General features: G+C 34.6%; 2 protein-coding genes across 2 annotated transcripts in view; one reads left to right on the forward strand and one right to left on the reverse strand.

The window, feature by feature from the left end:
- Positions 1 to 12,688, forward strand: LOC108909243 (nuclear pore complex protein Nup133). Its single transcript, XM_018713509.1, has 13 exons — positions 1 to 170; positions 229 to 356; positions 419 to 670; positions 759 to 1,045; positions 1,096 to 1,380; positions 1,871 to 2,105; positions 3,620 to 3,885; positions 3,940 to 4,258; positions 4,316 to 4,584; positions 4,640 to 4,786; positions 7,707 to 7,908; positions 9,010 to 9,795; positions 12,485 to 12,688. The coding sequence occupies exons 1-13, from the start codon at positions 61 to 63 to the stop codon at positions 12,625 to 12,627; spliced, it is 3,429 nt and encodes a 1,142-aa protein (XP_018569025.1). The 5' UTR covers positions 1 to 60; the 3' UTR covers positions 12,628 to 12,688.
- The window catches only part of LOC108909244 (DNA damage-binding protein 1), a 21,531-nt gene continuing 16,530 nt past the window's right edge, over positions 12,624 to 17,624 (reverse strand). Inside the window, exons 13-14 of the mRNA XM_018713510.1 lie at positions 12,940 to 13,166; positions 12,624 to 12,859 (exon numbers count right to left, since the gene is read on the reverse strand). Of these exons, the coding sequence (XP_018569026.1) occupies positions 12,806 to 12,859; positions 12,940 to 13,166 (281 nt within the window). The 3' untranslated portion in view covers positions 12,624 to 12,805. The remainder of the gene's footprint in view (positions 12,860 to 12,939; positions 13,167 to 17,624) is intronic.

Below are 17,624 nucleotides of genomic sequence, written 5' to 3' on the forward strand. Positions count from 1 at the left end.
CTGTTTGTATTTTTTTTCTAACCTCATTTTCATTTATGAAAATTTTAAATTAACGTTAAAATGGACAGAAGTTTACAAAGTTCTTTTTCAATAAAAAGTCCTTTCTCGCCAAGATCTCGTCAAAATATTAGCTCAAAAAGGATTATACCGCCATCATTTCGAAAATCGTCGTAAGTAGCAATCTGAGTAATTATGAGAAATACCGGTAAAGGTAAAATTGTGTTTTAGACGATTGAGCGTATCTGGAAAATCTGCACAATCGGTGCAAATAGTTTTAAAAACACCGCATAATTATGTGGAACGTTTTGGTCAACCTTTACCTGTACTTATTACTGAAGCTTTAACATTCGCAGACAGTAAGAAATATTACTGGTATTGTATATAAGGCTTTGTTGTTTTTTTTTTTTTATTATTATAGGGAACACTGTGGTGTCTGCTCGTATTTGTGAATGTGGTTATGCATGGGTTGTATGTGGAAGAAGACTATTAATATGGCAATATCGCCAATCTCCTTCAGCTCCTGGTACACCTCAGCGAAAACATGGTGGTGTAAATCAATGTTTTGAATTGCAATTACCACAAAGTGACTTGGCTCACAGAGCAGAATTGATATCTGTTTTTATTGCAGCAGGCTCTAATAGTCCTTCCTGTATTGCCGTATCTCCTGAAGGTAAGTTGCCAGTTACATATGTCGGGAAAGGCTTTTAAATTCAATATTTACATACAACGTATTGAAAATACTTATGAGTCATTTTTAGGTGTTCTTCGTTATTGGCCTGCAATTGTTCATGAAGGGGTAACTATAGAACAGACTATAGATTTACAAGGTCAAGAATGTGACAGTTTAACAGACGTTGAGGGCTTGGGATGTATCTTAGCAACAACAACGTGCACTACAGTCCTGGTTCAGCCACAAGTTAGTGGAGGAAGACATATCTTACAATGCAAACATCTGAAGACACCCAGTGGGTGGTTGGGTGGTATCAGTAAACGTATGTCTTCTTTAATATTTGGACCAATTTCTAATGAACATTCATCAGAGACAGTAAGTAAAGATGAAAATAATAACATAAATTTCCTAATATAAATTTTCAGAGACTTATAAGAGTGCTGAGTGTTCTAAATAAGGATGGATCATGGACAGTGTTTGTACTTGCTGGACATTCACTTCAAAAGTGGATTCTTTCCACCACAGAAACCGAACAGTTAGTATGCGTATCTGAATTGAATCGTCTTGTAAGAGACAGTTTTCACAATGCTGTTTGGGACAACTGTGTAGGGGACCAAGCTGAAATTGATACGTGGTTATTAGATATACAATCCGATAAGGAAAATATTATTATACTAGCTGCTGCTGTAAATGTCCAAATGTCTCCACAGGTAATAATTTTTTTTTTTTTGTATATTCCACCCACCACCGTCTCTACTCTAGCAACTTACAATCGAGTCTCAAAAGATTTTTAGTTTTATTTTACTTTGTATATCATATAGCAGCATGGTATGAAATTTACAGAAACAAGGTTAAAATTAAATTCAGTTTTTACAACAAAATTTGAGAAAACAAACTTATGACGTGTTTCTAAAGATCAAAGGTACATAGTTGCCATATAAATATGATCCCCAATCAAAGTTACACCCTGTACAATATCTATAATCATCTGGAATGTGTAAATTATTGTTTATACAATAATATCTAGATTAGAAGAAAATTGCTAAGAACTAAAATTTACATTAATTTAAATTTGCATATTTTACAGTTTTGAATTTAAATCAAAATTGAGATACACCTATTTTAAAAAAGCAATTTTGCTTATTCCTTGACTTGTAAACCTTTTTGGTATGAAAATAATGTAATTTTTATATTCTGCAGGTGCATTATGCATTGATATCATTCAGCACAAATGGTACAACTCAAATACGGGACTTCCTATTATTAAAAATGTCTGGATTATATCGAGAAGATAACCCCAGTGATGCGTTGTCATACAGATTTTTGTTGTGTGGGATAAATGCATACATATATAACTTAAAAACCATTACAGTAGTGAAACCGCAAGAAGAGCCTGATGTTTTAGAATTTAATTTTCCACAAGACTTATTGTTAGGTGAGTTGTCATCATTATATACAGGGTGATTCAGTCATAATTTCATTACGGAGAGCAGAGGAAAGGCAGAAAATCGGAAAAAAGTTTTACTCAACCTTTTAAATGATAACCCTTAACTCCCCGTAATTTGGCGTCCTACTTTGCATCACATTTGCTGACCAGGAACACGCTAGCGGACCTAAGAGAGTTTGAGTGTTGAAGAAAACAGCTGTTTTTCTCAGTTCTCTTAAATTTACAATTATTGTTAAATGTTTGTTTTCATTAACAAATAAATAATACTTGTTAATATTTAAAATCTAAAAAAATATTTTATTCATTCATGTGTGTAGGTAAAATGATCTGTTTACTCCTTGTCATTCACCATGTATTAAAAACGCAAAATTTGGGTTAGTGACTAAATTATATAGTAGGTCAAGATTCACTCTTGATATACCTTTGTGGGTCAGCAGCTAGGAATGGTCCAACTAGGGGTTTAAATAACGATTTGAAAATATTTTTTTTTAGCGTAAATATGCATTTTAAAATTCGTGTTCTACTTATTTTTCCCTATCTTCTCTTAAAATTAATGACATTATGACTGAGTCACCCTGTATGTATCATTTGCGAGACCTCATTATGTTATATTTTTAATTTGAAATGTTGATGATTGTTATTTTTGTATTTAAATTATGTAGACTTGAGACAGTTTGGCGATCCCTATATCTCTTCTCCAGATCGTATGTATATCCGATGCCAACCGAACATTTTACTTATCCCATTCGAATTCACAATTTTTTTTTCAGACCTATGTGAGAAATGCTTGTCACAAAATTTTTTCACCAATCTCTCAAAATTTCATGGTTTTATGTAATTTTTTTGCAAGAAATTCAATCATTAATGCATTGTTTCAGATTTATACAACCTTTTACTTCACTCGTACTTATTAAATGCATTACTCTGTATACTGAACACTGCACATCTGAACCAAGTTAGACTTGCAAAGAGCATGTGTGTGGTATGCAGCCATTTTTTCTCAAAAGAACTTCAGACCTGTTGATTTTTTAAATTTAGTTGCAGATTTTTAAACTAAATTTTATGCGTATATCTAAATCGAACTGTTTTTAATAAAACACAATTTTGTTCTAAAAAATTAATTTTGCGCAAAAATTATTCCGTATTTGTTCATATTGAACTTTACCTTCCTGACAATACCCAAAACGATACCCAAATTTTTGTAAAACATGTAGAACATTATTAACTTTTATAACAAAATTACAATTTTCTGGAAAATAGTTCAATTCAAATCTATATCTGTCCCTATGGTTCGGGTAGGAAATATGGATGTGAATTAAAAAAATGGAATGAAAAATTCCCCAATAATTTTGAAGCAATCGCTGACATTTGTAGTGATTGCTGGACATTTCTGTTTTATCTTTTTGTGTAATTGAGAGCTTATCCATTGGATATGGTATTTCTAGATAGCTAAATATATAAATTGATTAAATAATTAATTATCAAATATGGAACGTTTTTAGGGGGTTCAATTTGCGTCAACACACCAATTTTTTTCTCGAGGGTTAATGGTCTTGTGACCGTTTCAAGTAGTGATCAACTTGTTAGTGACTACATGAATCTAAGTATGACAGCGCCAAATACCCCAGTTGAAACTTCATTCAGTGAGCCTGTCACTGGGAACAATCTATCTGTTTATAATATGGATCCTGAGGAGATACTAACTGCGTATAAAGATACTGTGGGGCAGTTAAAAGCCGCTTTTATATTCCACATCCGAAACCAGCAGGTTAGTAGATTTGTACTGACCACGGCTACTGTTTAATAAAAAAATTATTTGTAGGCCGCTTATCAAGATATACTTACTGAATTGTTTCCAACTGAAGGATCTACAGTGCCGGGGATAGACAGTATTTTAGATAAAGTTGTGGTGATCATGTGTAAAGATCTTCTAGACGACATACCAGCAGGTGATCCACGATGGAACAAGGATGTACCCGCGGGAATAGGTAGTTCCTATTCCATGCAAGTTCTACATCAATTGGAAGATAAGCAGAAGGCTCTTTCCCTTTATTTAAAGTTTTTGAAAGACTCTGGATTGTGGGATCGGCTCATGGCATCTACTATTAGAGATACACCCACTGCGACAGTACAAATCTTGGGTAAGGTGTTTAGTTTTACATTTTTTACTAATTTATAATATAATTATGAATTTTTAGGAGAGCTTTCGGAAAAAATTACAGCAGCTATCGTCTTGAAAAGCTTACCGAACAGTTTAATAATGGAGAATGCTATTGAAAAAGCTATCCAACATTTCGATATCACTCCCGGCAACGGTCTCACAAACCAAGACATATTTTATAGAGAAGTCAGTAAAGTACACAAAGGAATACAGGAACTGGTGAATTGTTGTGAGGATTCTGCGCATTCCGACTTAAGTCCGACACAAGTTGCTCAAGTCGTTCATGATACGAATGAAATTGTGCTCGTAAGTGCCCAAAAGGTTAATTGGAGTAATTATTTCATCTTCGTCCATATTTTAGACTGTTTTAAATGAAGTTATCCAATACCGTAACCAAAATGTTGAAAAGTATACTCCTTCCGATGCTGCGAAATCGTTTAATTTGGATTATTTGCCTTGGACAGCAGCGAATGGGACAGAGGGTACAGCCGATGCATTAATTTTACAAGTAAGTAATTTGTGTCCATTTATGAACGTTTTGTTGATTTAATTTTAGTAATATCGGGCCCTAATCTTTTATGATTGTCATTTATGGCAACAAAGATTTATATTTACACACGATGTCCAAACATAAATTGTCGCACTTCATTGGATAAACAGAAATTGATTTAGGTCATTTTACTTTAACCCTTTCGCTGCGCAATACGTCTGAACGTAGCTACCGCGCCGTGCGCGAAGGTTTATCGCGTGCGAATATATACGTCTGGAGCAGTTAGACCACTTATAGTTTTACATTATGTTGTGTTAAATTATGATTTCCGATAAATTTTACGATTTTATTTTGAATAAAATACAGTATATGTACTAAATAGAAACTGAAAGAAACATGAACAATCTTGGTATTATTACCAGTACCTCTTTCCATAAAAATATTTGTCACAATCGGTATAAGCTCGCCCGCAAACATTCGACTTACCAATTGCAATAACCCAGTCACTAATGCACATGGTTGCGAATATATACGGTTTGAGCAGCCTGATCCAATTTAACTATTCATGCGAATTACTACGTCTGGAGCAGTTTGAGCCCTATAAATTTTTAGCGAATATATACGTCTGGAGCAGTGAAAGGGTTAATATGATTTTCCTTCCTGAAAAATTACTTTTTAAGACCTCCAATGAAATTTGATGTCAAGGGATATTTGAGGATTCTAGCTGCCTAACATAAAAATACATACTCTAAACCCAGACACAAACATAGGAGACGTGGTATGTTGTGGATGAGGTGTGTGTGAGACTTGCCCAAAGCAAATGGTACGAATGTTGAGTAGTTGTTCTGGTCTACGACTCAATCTGTGCCATGCTTCCTCCATTTGTGCCAGGACTAAAGGATACCGCCATAATCGTCTCAATTTTTGATATGCGATAGGTCTTACCAATCTGATCAAAATTTCCAATGGCCACAACCCCCGGTAACTCCTTTTTATACCTCTAAAGGGCGCTTAACCCCGCCAGAACGATGCACTATATGAGAGATTGATTTCAGTTAAATCGTCTGGGTTTTTGATACGGGATATAGCTCTTACCAATCTGATTAAAAGCTTCATGGCTGGAACTATTTGTGAATTGTCCTTTAATCGCTAGAGGGCGTGTAACTCCAGAAGCCGCAGTATCTGAATTAATAAGTTGACGTTTGATTTAAGAAGTATCAAGGGATCTGAACAAGGTACTTAAAGGTTTTCGGGTAGCTGCTTACGTTAAGCAGGTCGATCAACCTGTTTTCAAGGTTATTTGAAAGTAAAAAGGGATTATGGATCAATCTAGCGGGGTTAAGCGCCCTCTGGCGATAAAAGGAGGCATTACCGGGAATCGTGGCAATTGGTCAGATTGATGAGACCTATCACATATCAAAAAACCAGACGATTTAACTGAAATCCATATCTCATATAGTGTTTCGTTCTGGCAGGGTTCAGCGCCCTCTAGAGGTAAAAAGAGGCATTACTGGGAGTTGTGGCCAAAGACCTATCTCATATTAAAAATTGAGACGATTTTGCTGAAAGTCATTTTCCATAAGATTATGATGGGGTCCTTTGGAATAAATTTAAATCAAAATAAAACAGTAAATGACAAATCTGTCTTTTGATATGTTTGTGGAATTGGCAAGCCCCGAAACTACAACGTAACTTCATCTTTTGAGAAACCAGAGACATTAATTTTAGGACCATTTTTCTTAGGTAGTTTCTCCATATAGAGGTATAAAATGCACCGTTTTTTTAACACGCAATTGTTGAAATGCACTGACCCAACATTTAAAATTAGCTCCTCCAACCAAACCTAACCTCAATCTTAGAACCTGATTTAAGTTACTACAATAAACACTTATAACACAGTACACTTATATGTGAAATTATTTGAAATCGTTTTTTACAATATACAGTATAGACTCTTTAATCCGAATTCACTTTAATCTGAATATCCACTAATCCGGCCCGACGAATCCCCGTTTCGATTTTCCAAACAAAACTCTTTAATTTGAACGAAATTCGGTTTAACGTATATAGCTCGGATTATAAAATCAGACTACATAATAAAAAGTAACCGCTAAAAACGTAATTCCCTGGCAGTCTTGGGGAAACCCTTTTATGCGAGTCGGAACCTTTCTCGATTAGATCTTTTCAGTTGAAATATTATTGCTGTGCAAACATGTCGATATTTATACGACTATTTTACAATAATGTTTGGTTTTATTGTTATTTTTTGCCTTCTCAGTACCACATAAAATCTAATTCATATTACATAACATGTACATAAACATATTTACTATCCAGTTATCCAAAAATATCGGTAATTTAAACTTATCTCTTTAAGCCCATGTTTTAATTAGTTTGCATTAAAGAGTCTATAGTTTATACTGTAATTGATTTTGTAATATTTACCAAAATTATTAAACAACACATGCTGACTTCCGCCACTAAACAATAGCACATCAGATGTGAAATGTGATGCCTTGGTAATCTAGGTGGTAATGACTTTTACCTTTATTCGAATGTCGGTATCTACTGATATAGACCTTTAAATATTTTGAACTATATTCAAACTATATCTCATTAGACGTTGACATTTGAATAGAAAGAAGGTGATCAAAATCATAAAAAATGAACTTAATCGCGATAAAAAGATTAAATTCCTCTTTTTTTATACAATGCATTTTAATGACATATAGCAAGATACCTACCTTTTTTTATAGCAAATAAAGTGCAGGTGTTTTATAAAGCACCTGCATTTCTTAAAAATTTCATTTAGAAAAAAAAAAGAACCACACCACCTTTTGTTCTGATTTGCTGCTACTTATAGCAAAAGACTGCCAAGATTTAATTGTCTATACTTGATCTAAATTGGTTTATTACACCCATTGTATCACCCTTTCAGCATTCTATAACATTTAGTTATGGACTGAAACTGATTAACCATGGCCAGTTAAGAAACTCCCTCCTGGATCATTTTGTTGCATTGACAGACTTAATATTAGATGGAAGAAAATGCCATTTGGAAAGTATAAAGAACACTCCAAGGGAAAATGTATTGTATAAACAGTACTGTTCCGATAGGCATAAACTCATTAAACCACTATGTAAGTACCTACTGATTAGTAAAACATTCTAAAAGTTTTAAATTGGAGAAAATATCAAAAATCTATTTGAATCCACTTAACAAATCGGCACAACATCGTTTATTTTACAAATTAGCCTTAATATACAGAGTGTTGCAGAAGTTTCAAATTAAATAGGAAGAAATATAAAAAATCAAGTTTAACAAATAGTGTTGCAGAAATGAATTGCAATTATACACTGTAATGTACGACATACTCTGTAAAAAAACTAAACTAAAAAAATTTTTCAGAACGATAGCTAACAACCTCCAGCAGAGTTAGAAACTACTAATGTTGACACATTTAACGCCCTCAAACACTTATAGTAGGATCATATTCGATGCAAAGTAATAAATAATTGCCTGTCAAGGGATCCATTGCCTTACGGTTTTAAAAGGTTTAGAAATTAAATAATTTCTTTATGCATTATGAAGGGATGAAGGGATCAGTTCATGTCTGGCACTCTGTTCCTACAAAAATCCCTGTACTCTGATAAACTATTTATTTTAAATGTAATTTATTATAAATCCAATTTGTTTTTTAAATTCCACATATATACTACATTTCACTTCTGTACACGCCACTGTTGTTTACTTATTTTTTGGAGGCAGTCTGATTTACGACCAAGCTCGCCATATTTGACATATAACCAACCACTTCGTACACTCGATGCACCTGGGCGACTACAGCTACTACCAGAACACAGTCTGTATGCAGCTGTATTTCAGATATTACATTCAGTTTCATTTTAAATTTGAAATGGTTCATCTTAGCCTCTTAAAAATTATGACACGATTTTCCTTTGATAAAACACCGACAATTTTTTGCTCTATTTTGCATCGAATACGATCTTACTATAGGTACTTGCACCAAATTTTGAAGCAACAGTTTTTTTTTTGCAAAATAATTAAAATTTTAATTTACAAAATCATCTTTAGCCCACCTCGAAAACAAAAGACGATAGGCCCATGGCTTATAGGAAATTATCATCATTCTATAACCTCCTAAATTTTTTGCACTCATTTCCACAACACTTTTATAAATAAATGTATTCGTAAGAAATATTAACAAAATTATTTTTAGTGACGGAGAAGGAATGGGAAAAAGCGGCACAGTTAGCAGAAAAATATCTGGACTTTGAAACATTAGTTATCGTCTGCGAATTAACAGATAACCAACAGAGATTAGACGAATACATGGATCGTTTCAGTAACGATGGCTTCACAGAATACGTTTATAACTGGTTCCTTAAAGAGAACAAACAGGGAAAGTTAATAGATCGATACAGAAAAATTGACAGAACAAAAAATGTTCAGAAGTTCACAAACTTCTTGTCAGACCATCCGTCTCTCTCTTGGATGCAGCAGATATTTGATCAGAAATTTGCCTTGGCCGCGGATACTTTACAAAAACTGGCCGATGAAGAGGAAGAATCCCTCACAAGACAGAAGACTATGTACAGCTTAAGTAAATTGGCGAAATTGGCAGGTCCCAACACCCCCGACTTGGAAATTTTCACTACAAATATTAATTCATGCTTGGAACTGACTGCTTTTCAAGGGGATCTGCCCGACTACGTTTTACAGCAGTTTGGGTATGACACTATGAGACCGAGGGTCATTCCTCCCAAGGATCTGGTAAATTTGTATATATGCAGCGAATATACAGACGCTGGCGAGTTGGAATTTAAAAAAGCCTTGGACATCCTTCAGTTTATAGATAATGAGGAATTGAGAGAAGAGTTGCTTCTTAAGGTTTGGAGGTCGGCTATTCTGAGGGACTCTTGGAATTACAAGAATTTGGACGCCCCTCTGGAGATTTTACAAGGCACACTGTTCTTTAGATTGGTGGATCTTTCAATCACTTTAGGTGAGTATAAACTTTTGTGTATATAAAATCATATGAGGCATATCTACAAGAGTACTCAATTTTTTTTTAAATCGTAACGGCAGTATATTTATGAAAAATTTACATATTCAGAAAGGTACATCAAACACTATTTTTCGACGTAGTTGCCTTCAACCTCAATGCACTTTGTGAGCCGAGGGATGAGCTTTCTCATACCTTCGTCAAAAAAATCTCCAACCTCCTCCTGGTCAATGTTCCCTTTAATTTGAAGTATATGGAAGCAAAATTATTAAAAAAAATTTTTTGACCTAAATGCTTTTTTTAATGAAATTTGGATTTTTGTACTTTTTAGATGCAATACTTTTATAAAATGAAATTTAAAAAAATGGCGAACAAGCCCATTTTGAAAAATTAGTGCGCGGCCATGCACCCGCGCAGCTTAGAGAGAGCTTTGCTCCCGAGTCCATTGTTTCACAACACTATGGACCTCATCGTCAATAGAAAACCTCTTTCCACCCATAAACACTTTCAGAGAAGATAAAAGATGAAAATCACAAGGTGCCAGGTCAAGGTTGTGAGCCGTTGATGATGTTCCAACCGAATGAATTCAAAAGTTGGTTAGTGGCGTTGGCCCTCTAGGGACGTGCAGTGTCATGCAACAAGTACATTTTCCTTTTTTTGTTGTGTCTCGTCCTCCGTAGCATTTTCAGAGCTTCACAATACCATGCATTAATTGTTTCCCTTGGAGCAAAAGTCAATGAGGAGAATGTCTTTAAGGTCCCAATACACAGTTGCCATGATATTTCGGGCCAAACCAACAGTTTTGAATTTTTTCGCTGATGATGAAGACAGATGTTGCCACTGCGTTGATTGTCTTTTCGTCTCAGGTGTGTAGTGGGCCACTCACGTTTTGTCGCCAGTCACAATACAGTCAAGTATTTGTTCCTTCCAATTCAAAGCGCTTGAGAAATTCCCATGAAGATGCGAATGTGTTGGCTTTGTGTTGATCCGTGAGCTGTTTTGGTATCCACCTCGCACATAATTGGCGATAACTAAGTGTTTCAGTAATGATTTCATGCAAAATAGATCAGAAGATTTGTGGAAACACTGCATTCATCTCGTCCAAAATCGTCGACGGTCGCCATGAGGCATTGCTTCGAGTTTGTTCATCATCTCATCACTCAAAATTGAGGGAGGCCTACTCCTCTGTTCATCATGAGCATTCGTTCTGCTGGCTTTATATTCGTGACACCACTTGTACACATTAGTGAGATTCATTACAACATCCCATAAACAGTTTTGGAAACCTGGAACAGCACTTTTCCCTTTGCAAGAAGAAAGCGGATTACGCTCCTCACCTCACAGTTGGCGGCAAAGTTCCCTCTAAGCTGCACGGAAGCGCGGCCCGGTGTTAATCTTTTGAAAGTTGCGCAGCTGTTTTTGTATTCTGCACACAATGGGCTTGTTCACCATTTTTTAAATTTTATTTTATAAAAGAATTGCATCTAAAAATGGCAAAAATACAAATTTCGCTAAAAATAAAATTTAGGGGTCAAAAAAAAATTTGAGGGAACATTGGCGCTGATGGAATTTGGAATAGAGGCAACACGCCACTCCAAGAACAGTTCTCAACTGACAAATGAGGAAATAAGCAAAAACCGCCTCATATTTTTGTCAGCTCTTGTACTTTTAAGTTATTTTAAGGTATTAAGTTAATTCAAATTAAATAAAAAATTTTTCAGAAAACTCAAACTGAGATGCTAAATAAATAAGAAGTGATATTATTTATTTGTCACATTCAAAAATTGCAAAATTATTTAATATTTATTTGGATAGATAGTCGGTAAGCTGTGCGCTAGGGTGGCCCCAAAAAAAAACAAATATTTTTTTTTCGTGTCTTGTGAAAATATGTTAGTTTATCATATTTTAAGAGCCCCCTCAAAAAATCTGCTCAAAAAAATTGTTTAAAGGTCGCTCAAGATTTTTTAAAATTTCCAAAATTGTCAAAAATTGAATTTTTATTTTTAATTTTTTTTTTCTCGTTATTTTATCTTTTTCTAAGTTGAAAAAATCTCGATTCTGAAAATTTCAAATCGATATTTTAATTTCGACCTCTAAAAATAAATATCAACTAACTAATAATTTTTTTTAATGAATTTGATAAACAAAAGAATAGAAATAAATCACAAGACACTTAAAAAGGCAAAATTTACTAACGTACTATTGAGTATCAAATATTTATAATTTTTTAATTTTTTAAATTTTAAGTGTCTCGTGATTTATTTCTATTAATTTGTTCAAATTCAATAAAAAAAAATATTAGTTTGTTGATATTTATTTTTAAAGGTAAGTCGCTTGAAAACAGGTACACTAGTTTGAAAGTTAAAATAATTATGAGGGACCTTTAGAAATTAAAATATCGATTTGAAATTTTCAGAATCGAGATTTTTTTCAACTTAGAAAATGATAAAATAATGAGAAAAAAAGTTTTAAAAAAATTAAATTTTTGACGATTTTGGAAATTTTTAAAAATCTTGAGCGACCTTTAAAAATGTTTTTTTTTTTAGTTGATTTTTTGAGGGGGCTCGTAAAACATGATAAACTAACATATTTACACAAGCGACACGAAAAAAAGATATTCGTTTTTTTTTGGGGCCACCTTACTGTGCACGTTCTTCTTTAATTAAAGGCAGTCTGAATAATTTTGTAGGTGCAAATCCCCAAAATCTTCTCCCACCTCTAGACACTTTGATTGAAGATCAGTCTATGCAGCACCTGCAGGATAACAAGAATTTCCAATTCCTAATCAAAACTGGATACGATCATGTCTTCCGGACACAAATGTTAGATTAAGACCAAAGTTTATATTTATTTTTCATTATTAAATAAAGTTACAACACTTTTTTGTATGAAATTTTGTTTTATACACAATCATTAGTTCACAGGTCAACATACAAAAACCTGTTACAATCTGCTTTCTCAAAAAATTATAACACATGCTAGAAAAGTCTCTCTGGAGATTCTAATACTCTCAATGTATCCTAGTTAAATCTTCGATCATCTTCACTAAATACTCTACGGTCATCTGAAACAAACGTAACGGGTGAGGTGTGTTTGTAAAGACAGAAATGAAGCCTTTTAAATAACACGATCATCATTACTTACCCCTAGGCCATCCGCAACTTCTTTCATTTTGTCTTGAGATAAATCTAGGAAACTCTCGATTAAATCCCCATCGATAAAACCTTCGCTATTTTCAGTCTTAATATCTGTGTGGAAGGCCCTCCAGAACGAGTGTTCGATTTTTCCAACAGATTTAATGACTGAAGATAGTTTATTCTGTAGGTCCAGTAGAAACTCATAAAAATCTTGTGGTATCTGTGTGACCAATCCTAAAAAGATATTGTTTATTGTTTTTACAAACAATTCTTATTACAAATTTTTATTTTGTATCGTTTTAATGAAATACATAATTATAACATATTTCAGTAGTATTATCCCATAAAATGAACTAGAAAATGTACAGGTTATTTGAATTTGGATATGCAGGGTGTAATTTTGAATGGGGAACATATTTTTATGAAGGCTACCTTTGACTTTTAGAAACATTTTTTCAAATTCCGTCGTGAAAACTATTCTTTTTTTAACATTTTTTTTAATAATTTTCAGTGGCGCAACCAAGGGGGGGGGGGGCACCAGGGCACGTAGCCTCCCCAGACCGGCTGATTAACATATTCAGTAATCTCAGTTAAAAACAGAACATGCCTATCTAAAGTTTGGAAAAAATTAACCTCTCCGTCAAGAAATTAGGCCCCGTTACTGTTGACAATATTAGTAATGCGCATGAGTGAGCAAAATAGTATTGATAGTATTGTATGTAGATATTGCGGCGCGCAAACTAAAGCGGTAGCGGGCGTGGTGGCGGACGCGATGGCGGTGCGGCCAACCGCCGTACATGTAACTAAATGGAAGAGTGCAAATCTGCACGATCTGGCAAACGCCCCTGCCTCTCTGCAGCGTACTATCGCGTACTGCCCTGTGACCGCACCGCCATCGCGTCTGCCACCGCGGTCGCTACCGCTCTGGTTTGCGTACAAGTCCTGTGCTTTGGTTTGGATATTACGCCAGAACGGCTTCTCCAGTTTAGACGTGCTTGCATCTTCACTTGATGCACATTTTAAGGAGACTTGTATCAAGATACTTTTAGTTCACGTAAATAAACAAATACGAATTTATTATCACGATGAGCGATAAACGGAACCCAAAATGACTTTATTAAACTTTTTTGAAAGGAAAAAGCCCAAATTAGATGAAAGCACTGAAACACATAGTGCAGACTTAGATCAGGTGAGTAGGTATAATTTGATTGAGTTGTAATTTTTTTTCTGGCGAGGCTAAACAGAAAGCCGAAATATTTAATATTGATATCAAATACCAAGACTAGCAGCGAAACAAATACACCGGGATAACATTGCCACTGAAAGCTGCATTAAATATTACCAAATACCAATATTTTTGCCATGGATAGATTCTTTTCTATTGAACCTAAATGATTGATTTTCAAAACNGGGGGCACCGGGGCACGTAGCCTCCCCAGACCGGCTGATTAACATATTCAGTAATCTCAGTTAAAAACAGAACATACCTATCTAAAATTTGGAAAAAATTAACCTCTCCGTCAAGAAATTAAACCCCGTTACTGTTGACAATATTAGTAATGCGCATGAGTGAGCAAAATAGTATTGATAGTATTGTACGTAGATATTGCGGCGCGCAAACTAAAGCGGTAGAGGGCGTGGTGGCGGATGCGATGGCGGTGCGGTCAACCGCCATACATGTAACTAAATGGAAGAGTGCAAATCTGCATGATCTGGCAAACGCCCCTGCCTCTCTGCAGCGTACTATCGCGTACCGCCCTGTGAACATACCGCCATCGCGTCTGCCACCGCGGTCGCTACCGCTCTGGTTTGCGTACAAGTCCTGTGCTTTGGTTTGGATATTACGCCAGAACGGCTTCTCCAGTTTAGACGTGCTTGCATCTTCACTTAATACACATTTTAAGGAGACTTGTATCAACAAGATACTTTTAGTTCACGTAAATATACAAATACGAATTTATTATCACGATTAGTGATAAACGGAAGCCAAAATGACTTTCTTAAACTTTTTTGAAAGGAAAAGCCCAAATTAGATGAAAGCACTGAAACACATAGTGCAGACTTAGATCAGGTGAGTAGGTATAATTTGATTGAGTTATAATTTTTTTTCTGGCGAGGCTAAACAGAAAGCCGAAATATTTAATATTGATATCAAATACCAAGACTAGCAGTGAAACAAGTACACCGGGATAACATTGCCACTGAAAGCTGCATTAAATATTACCAAATACCAATATTTTTGCCATGGATAGATTCTTTTCTATTGAACCTAAATGATTGATTTTCAAAACACAAGACGATACTCAGTAATTTTATGGTGCTGCTCCCTTGTGGAAAATCTATCACACAAAAGCAAATAGACAGCTTCCATATACTAGTCTGCTTTTATCGCCATTATGTGCAGGAGTTGAGTAAAAACATCTTGGAGGCCGAGTTACGTTTGTGGTACCAGAAATTTATTAAATCTCGCAGTGAGTCATCAGATCCTCCCATTCCAAAGAGTGCAATCGATGGCATAAATTTATGCAATGCGAATTTTTATCCAAATATATTCATACTACTAAAGATATTCTCAACAATACAGTATCCAAAGCTACAGCAGAGAGGACATTTTCAACACTACGACAGCTCAAAACCTATTTGAGAAATTCAATGAGTGAAAATAGGTTAAACGGCCTCGCCAATTTAAATATTCACCGAGAAGTCCATGTAGATCCAAAAGAAGTACTAGCTATTCTCAGTGAGAAGGGACCAGGAGATTAGATTTAGTATTGTAAATTTTTATTGTGTTTAGTAAATGTAAATTTTTCTTTAAGCTTTTCTCTATTCAGTTATTAACCCCCCCCCCCTCGTTTATGGTCAAAACACAAGTACATACACAACAAAAAAATTATTGTGCCCCACCAGAATGTAATCCTGGCTGTGCCACTGTACCCCACTGCTGGACAGGTTAGTGTGATCTCAAATAAAAGTGCACATTAGACACACTTGGGAACTGGGCTATAACATAAAACATAAAACACACCACAGAAATGAGAGAACCCCCAAATCCAAAAGCCAAAGGCTTGTGCAGAAGGGGGCTACACTTGAAAAAACGCGGACAAACACCCATTAGCCATCGATATTGTCAGTGCCGACACCGGGGATCGAAGCCGGACCAGAGTAGGAAGCCTAGCTGAGAAATGCTTGCCACCGCACTCTCGACCGACTGCGCTACTGTGGCTATGCGTTGTCAAATCTCATAATTTAAATTTAAAGGATTGGTTATTAAAAAGCAAATTTCCACACCATCCGCCGTGAGTAAAAAAATAGTAACATACCTACATAATTATAAAATTTTTAAAAGATTTTAAAAACATATTTCATATCAATGAGATTAGTATTATTATTTATTTTTTATGTTCGTTTTTAAAAACAGCATAAACAATATTTTAAAACAAATTAGTTTTATTTACAATTAGTACCGTATACTACATACTAATATCACAGCTTAATACAGCTGGAAGAGTCCGTGTCGGCGCCTTTGATGTGGCGGTCGAGAACCAAGCGAAACGGAATCGTGCTCTCTCTCAGATTAAGCGGAATTGTCGGGGCTGGATTAAAATAATTTTTATTATTGAAATAAAGTATTTAGTTTCTACCTGACAGTACCGTAGTAGGTAATTTTAATAATATGAAATTTGAATTAGAATATTACGTGGTATGACATTAAAAGTAGAAAATAGGTATTTTAAATAAGTAATAGGTTTTGTACTTGGAGTTAATACGGATTATTAAAAGAAAACTTGAAGAGTAATTAAAATTCCTTGTTGTAAGTTCCTGTTTACTGACGTAATCCTTAGAGAAGAAAATGGTTAAAATCGCGTTTTTTTTTTTCAAACAAAAAATCGTTAGCATCTCGAAAACGGTAGATTTTAGAGAAAAGTTGCATATGAATATTTTTGTTCAGGATACCCCAAAAAGACTATAAAAATGTGTTTCGAGCGAAAAATCGAAAATTACGAATTTGTTTAAAAAAAATTGTTTAAACAATTTTTGACCATTAGTAACGTCTGGCAACATGCAGGATCATTTTTTAGTAAGATTATGAAAAAAAAAATCAAATGAGAATCATGTTCCTAGCGGGAGCAACGATACAGCCTGGACTAATACTTATACATATTATAAAACTTAGTATAATATAAACAATATAATATACAAAAAAATATAATAATATAATATATAGTATTAAAAATATAATCATTACAGATTTCTCCATTATTATGTTTATTTTTTGAATATTCCTAAAATTTTGGTTTATAGTTTATAACGTATAATAAATTCAAACCCTTAAATATAACCTAAGTACAAATTCTTTCGGAAAAGAATGACACGGATGACTAAAAGGTAGTCTTTTAATTAATTCAAGAAATGTGCTACAAATGTTATTTTTTGTGGATAATTGTTCAAAATTATCTTGAAATATCTTTTCAGTGTTACAAATGAGCTCAACAAAGTTATCGTTTGGCATTTGCAATTGTCCAAATAAGGTATCTTCATTTTCATTATTATATAAAATAAAAATAAATCAACGAAATTATACCCACGCCTATGATTGCAATTCTTACTACCCGTTGTCGTTACTCGCCTGAACGAACGCCAAAGCCGTCTTTTCCGCTGGAAGGCGGGGCATAAACGCTGCGCGGCGGAATC

Source organism: Anoplophora glabripennis, unplaced genomic scaffold (genome assembly GCF_000390285.2).
Source record: "Anoplophora glabripennis isolate ALB-LARVAE unplaced genomic scaffold, Agla_2.0 scaffold431, whole genome shotgun sequence".
NCBI lineage: Eukaryota > Metazoa > Arthropoda > Insecta > Coleoptera > Cerambycidae > Anoplophora > Anoplophora glabripennis.

Bases quoted from the DNA above. Each gene is read 5' to 3' on its own strand.
- LOC108909243 (XM_018713509.1), top strand. From the start codon at position 61: ATGGACAGAAGTTTACAAAGTTCTTTTTCAATAAAAAGTCCTTTCTCG. The intron at 4,259-4,315 runs GTAAGGTGTTTA...ATGAATTTTTAG, and splicing joins TGCGACAGTACAAATCTTGG to GAGAGCTTTCGGAAAAAATT. The intron at 4,787-7,706 runs GTAAGTAATTTG...TCACCCTTTCAG, and splicing joins CCGATGCATTAATTTTACAA to CATTCTATAACATTTAGTTA.